A 6000-nucleotide genomic window follows, 5' to 3' on the forward strand; every position below is an offset into this window, starting at 1 on the left:
TGAAGTAGGCTATTTTCTGCTGAACTATTTCAAACATCCTTGCAAAAAAAGAATGTTGTTGACTGACAATGGTTTCAGTACCAAACAGCTCAGGTGAGAATTAAGTGCGGATACGCTGTCAAAAGATGTCGGGAGTGGGCTATTGTCAGTCAGACCGCCCGCTCCGTCCAAAGTAGCCTACACCAGAGTTCTGACCGCTACCGCCTTTTGATGCGCGAATGGACACAAAGTGGTCAAGCGTATAACTAGACGCGGCAGGCGCGAATTTGACGCGCTATTCGTGTCCGGTGTGAACGCACAGTTATACTTTAAAATGTAATCCCGCGCCGCATGATTCCCTATGGGCGTTTCACACAGTATGCGGCAGTGAAATCTCCGCGCGACTACGGCTTTTCTCAAGTAGTGGAAGAGTTTTGTGCAGCATTTAGGACTTCCAAAATAATCCGGCGGGCCAAAAAATATTGCTGGCGGGCCACTTTTGGCCCGCAGGCCGCCAGTTGTCGCTCCCTGGTCTATACTCTATAGCTTTCAAAAAAGAAATTAAGCACTGTTTATTTTATTTGTCTCTTATAGTATTTGTCATATTGTTTGTAATTTTGCTTTTTTGCTTATTTTTAATTACAAAGATACAATTAAATTAAATATCTATATTATAATTATAAAATTACATTTAAAAATATTAAATGACTCGTATCATGAAATAAGATTTTGGTCATCCCAACCTGTTCTGAGTTGTGAAAGGTTTGTAAATGTTAGAATGATTGATAATAATGTGAATGTTGCAAACATCTTGGTAAGGACGTTCACACTGACATGTAATTATTATTATTATTATTATTATTATTATTATTATTATTATTTTTAATAAAGGGGAGGGAATGGTCATAAAGCAGGGCAGGATCATACTGGTCATGTGACTTTTTAGCTTTTTAAAATGAATTTATAAAACAATGATTAAGTTCTGTCATATTTTTTAGTTACTTTTACTGTTTTAGTTTTTTTGCCGTGGTATCGATTCAGTATCGGTATCGAGGTATTTTGGTCTGGTATCGTATCGAAGTCAAAATTTTGGTATCGTGACAACACTAGAACAGATACATACATACACACACACACACACACACACACACACACACACACACACACTAGGGCTGGGATGATGCACCTATCTCCTGATTCAATATTATCACAATACTTGGGTGCCGATACAATATGTATTGTGATTTTTAAGAATTGTGATTTGTGATTGTTTCTATCAAAGGCTGATTTACTCTATTTTGATCGCTATCGTAGACATTAGTGTTTATATTTGGACTTTAAACTTTTATCCCAGTACTTCTATGATAATTTGAACTATTGTATCACAGAAATAATGATGCTATTATGAGGTTTTAAAGATCTTTTGTGAAGCTGTTTCATGCGTCCACTTGAAATGATGGAAACAAATCCTCTGTTGGAACAAAAGTGGCTAACTTCTGTCAACATCGTCAATAAGCAAGGACAAAACTAAAGCAATTTAATTTGAATCAATATTGATTCTGGAATAATAAATTGTGAACCAAAAATTTGCGGTAGTTTGGGGAGTCGATTTTTTTCTCCCAGTCCTAACACACACAAGTTCCTTAAAATGTTTTCAAATACTTTAATTACACACACACACACACACACTCACTCACTCAATCACACACACACACACACACACGTTGGGTTTCCATGTTTTATGGGGATTTTCCATAGAAATAATGATTTTTATACTGTACAAACTGTGTATTCAATCCCTAACTGATGTAATTTAACAACTTGTTTCTAATGAATATTTGTATATATTTCATATTGACAGCATTATGTTATTTATTTTTTAAGTGTCATGCTTATCTCTGGATATAGGCTTAATGTGTATCATTGTTCTCTACAGGTTGATGGAGTGTGGTGTCACAGATGAAGGTTGTGCTGCTCTGGCTTCAGCTCTGAGATCAAACCCCTCACACCTGAGAACACTGGTTCTGTCTGGGAATAAAATAGGAGACTCAGGAGTGAAGCTGTTAGAGGATCTGGAGGATGATCCACATTATAAACTGGAGACACTATGGTAAGAATAGTTTTTAACGATTTTCATCATCATATTTTCATTTAAAGTTCAAATGGCTGATTTACTCACTAGAAATATAAGTAAATTGTACCGGGTTCAGTAACACCACGTGTGTGTGTGTGAATATTTTGTCTGAGATTATCAGAATCTTAAATTCAGCTTAATAATAATAAGAATAATAAACTTTATTTTATATAGCAGCTTTAAAAGTTGCATCTCAAAGCGCTTCACAAAGACGTGCAGAAAAGATCCATCAAGATAAAAAGAAAATAAAAAAAAATACTGCATTTTAATCAACGACAACGCATATATTCACGGCGAAGTATAGCTTGCAGTCTTTAAATACAACTTATATTAAAGCATTAAGATATAGGGGTGTATAATCATTGTAAAACAAATCTTACCTTGACGTTGTCTTGCCGAGATACACCGGTCTCTCCAGGTTGGGTTGTAGACTCATGGCTTCAGAATGACGCTGGTTCAACAAATAACGTGATTGGCCAAATCAATTCAACAAGGTAACAACACAAGCTTTGATTGGATCTCACTCCGGCCAATGTTTGTGATCAGCTAGTGAAATTAAATCTATTTTATACTTTAATGTGCAATAATTCCCGTTGGAAACAATCTGTAATCTTTTTGTGAATTATTTATACAGCCAAATTAAAAAAATGAGCCAGACAGCTGCTGGGCAACTATCAACTACGAGATAGACGGACTTGGCCCACCGTCTACTAGTATCAGAGATGACTTTTTGGTTCAGTGTAAATGAACGCGTACTTGTGCCGCTCTAAACTACGTCATTGTCATGACAACCAAACGCGCGGTGCGAGAATCAAGAAGCGGAAGACTAAACATATAGGCCTAGCTCCATATTGTTTTAGCCAAATTAAAAAATGTCAGCCAACAAGGGACAATAAAGTAAAAGTGTCCTGTACTCACATCGTGAAGCAAACCACCAAAATAACAGAGTCGTTGCCGTTTGTAATCTTCCTTTGAAGAGACTGGCAGATCAACGCAACGCTACATTTCTCTCAGATACGGTAAATGCTTATTCGGCGTCACTGTGTTATATTATATTCCAAAAATCATCTTCTTGAGGACGATATTTCACCCACACACACGACCTGCCTGAAACGCTAACGATAGCAGAATTGTTCTGTCTGGCTCTTTGAAAAAAAAAAAGCAAGAAAAAAAAATCCTGCGGTGATCGACCCGGTGTAATAATTCATAATTCCATCTGGAACAATTTTATTAAGAAATAGAAAATAGCTATCAGTACCACAGAATTATGACAAACATCAGAGCGTGAGATAGCTATATCACGCAGAGGAAATTTAAAATTCTGTATTTTTATTTATCTTGAGTTTTATCTCTTTGTCTATTTAATTACTTTTAAATTCATTTTATAACACTCTGTTAAAACTGTAGTTTTAAAATAGTAATGTTCAAAGTATTATTTCCCGGGATTTTAATTCCTGTGTAAATGCATTTATGTTCTCCGCGTCAGAGAAGCAATAAACATTCTGTGTAAATGCACATTTTGTGATTTTATGCCGCTTCAGATTTGGTTTCTGTGCCGCTTTTTCTGTGTAAAGACGCCTTATATGTGTGATAATCTGAGATTTGGGTTGTTATTAACTGATATTAAATGTGAGTGTAATGAACATTTCTGCTAGTTCTGTATCAGCTGTCCGTTGTGTGAAAGTGACCTTTCATGTGCTTTTGATTTTGTAAAGTGACTTTGAGCATCAGATAGAAGCGATATGATCATTCTTGAGAATGAATTAATATAGATTATCTATTTCGTTTTCTTATGAAAAGATGTGACAGACGTAATATCTCATACTGTATATGTGACTGTGTGTTTTATTTTAGGTTAATATAGATGACAGTCTGATCTTGTGATGATCATCTGATGGTGAATAAGGATCCACTACAGAGACTCACAGTCAACAGAATCAACAGAGACTGAAGATACAGTGACTTCACTGTTATAAATTAAGACTTCGTTTAGATTTCAACAATCCTCTGACAGACCTGATGAGGTGGCAGTGAAACACCTTTTATTTCACAGCAGCAAATTACAGTTTCTCATTCATAGACCATTTTATTTGTATAAACGCACAGTAACTCAAAAAGCTCTGAGTTTTGTTACAGAGTTAAATAAAGAGCCTGAATATCTTTGTGTTGTACCAGCAGAGGGAGACAAAGACTAATTAAAATAAATTTTTCATAATTATGAGAAGAAAAAACAGTTCAAGCTCACTTTTAGAAAACAATGGAAGCTTGAGTTTATACATCTTGTTTTTAATAATAGTTGCATTACATTTGTATTAATGTGTTAAAGGGGTCATATGATGCGTTTTCATGTTTTCCTTTTTCTTTAGTGTGGTATGTAGATGTTTTTGCATGTATAGGATCTACAAACTTTCAAGTCTCCTAGAAAAAGATCTTGGGTGCTCGAGCCCCTTTTAAAAAATAATCAAAAGTGCCCCTCTCAAACAAATATCAATGATAATATTTGGGTCAATAAAACAAAATGCATTCGATTATAATTAACATGACAATGTGAACAAAACTAAAGTAGCCTAACCTAATCCCACACAAATACAGGATTGGATTGATGTTTTAACATGTATTTTCAATATGGAGAGAATTACATTTTATATGTAGAATTCATTGAGTACATAACTCCTACTGAACCAAATACTTTTTTGATTTAGAGTTTTGTCTTTGTTTTTTTTGTTTTTTTTTTTTGTTTTTTTTTGAGTAAAAAAAACTGTAAAGGGATACGTTGAGGTGTTTTTTATTTTTTGTCACTGTCACTGCCTGGAGAGTTTTGCTAGTCCTGTTTAACAAATATTTATGTAAACCGGTAAAGCTGTTAAAGTGACAAATGTGATCAGATGAGAATTTTATCCCTTCCCAATAAAAACTTCAAAACTAAAGTAGCCTATTTTTACGAATCTGTGTGAGGTGTCACTGCAATAATGCATTGCTATGGGTTGCGTCACTTGTGTGTGTATTGCTTCGGGCTTGACTGACGTGACCATAGACAAAATAAAATTACTCATGTCTATGGAGGTGACGGGGTGTACCTTGTTTGTGGCGTACCTTGACAATCATTTTCCCTCCTTTTCCTGAATGTCTACTGTAGTCATGCTCTAAACAAGAAGTACTTTTTCTGGGGCGTCCAGCTGTTTTTTCAGCTATTCAATGCCATTACAAAGCTGGGAAGAGTCAGGATAGTTTTATAGGAACTCTGATTGGCTGAAAGAAGACAGACAGATACATCTAGGATGTGTGTGATGCGTGTGATGCTGGCCCGTAGTGAGCTTTGTAGACACTCTGAATGAAGGGTGGGATCTTGTGCTTTCAAAGCTAGCTTGCTATTGCTAGCCTCTCCAAAATTGCCTACCCTACCTTTAAGTTTAAAAGGCTTTTTTTGGGAAGTCATGCATACATCTAATTCATTCTTTTCAGCTTGGTGTTATACGATCCAATGTTAAAAATCATGACCAATGCCAAGCGACCAGTCTGCATCTCTTCATTCAGATGGGCACTACAAACTTCCCTGTTCAATCATGGACGGACCTCCTCCATGAGGAGCTTCTATTAATGACTTTGTTGAGTGGTGTGAGGAGTCTCACCTTCATTTAAATATATTGAAGACCAAGGATATGGTTATTGATTTCAGAAAGAATGTCTATATGCATGAAGTCACGTGCATTAAGGGTGAAACAGTGGAGTGTGTGCAGTCTTACAAATATCTTGGGACAATCATTGATTCAAAGTTGAGTTTTGAAGCCAACTGTGAAACGGTGTGTAAAAAGGGGCATCAACATCTGTTCTTTTTTAGGAAACTGTGTAAATTTCAAATTGAGAAAACACTGTTGAGTATGTTTTAT

The 6000-nt window shown here is 35.7% G+C and overlaps 1 protein-coding gene across 2 annotated transcripts in view; it reads left to right on the forward strand.

The window, feature by feature from the left end:
* Positions 1–4456, forward strand: part of LOC311083995 (protein NLRC3-like) — a 441701-nt gene extending 437245 nt beyond the window's left edge. For both annotated transcript variants that reach the window (XM_084115780.1, XM_084115781.1), the window contains 2 exons: positions 1916–2089; positions 3968–4456. In XM_084115780.1, the coding sequence (XP_083971906.1) occupies positions 1916–2089; positions 3968–3977 (184 nt within the window). In that variant the 3' untranslated portion in view covers positions 3978–4456. The remainder of the gene's footprint in view (positions 1–1915; positions 2090–3967) is intronic.
* Positions 4457–6000: the final 1544 nt, after the last annotated feature.

This window comes from Abramis brama, assembly GCF_963993115.1.
Source record: "Abramis brama genome assembly, chromosome: 5".
NCBI lineage: Eukaryota > Metazoa > Chordata > Actinopteri > Cypriniformes > Leuciscidae > Abramis > Abramis brama.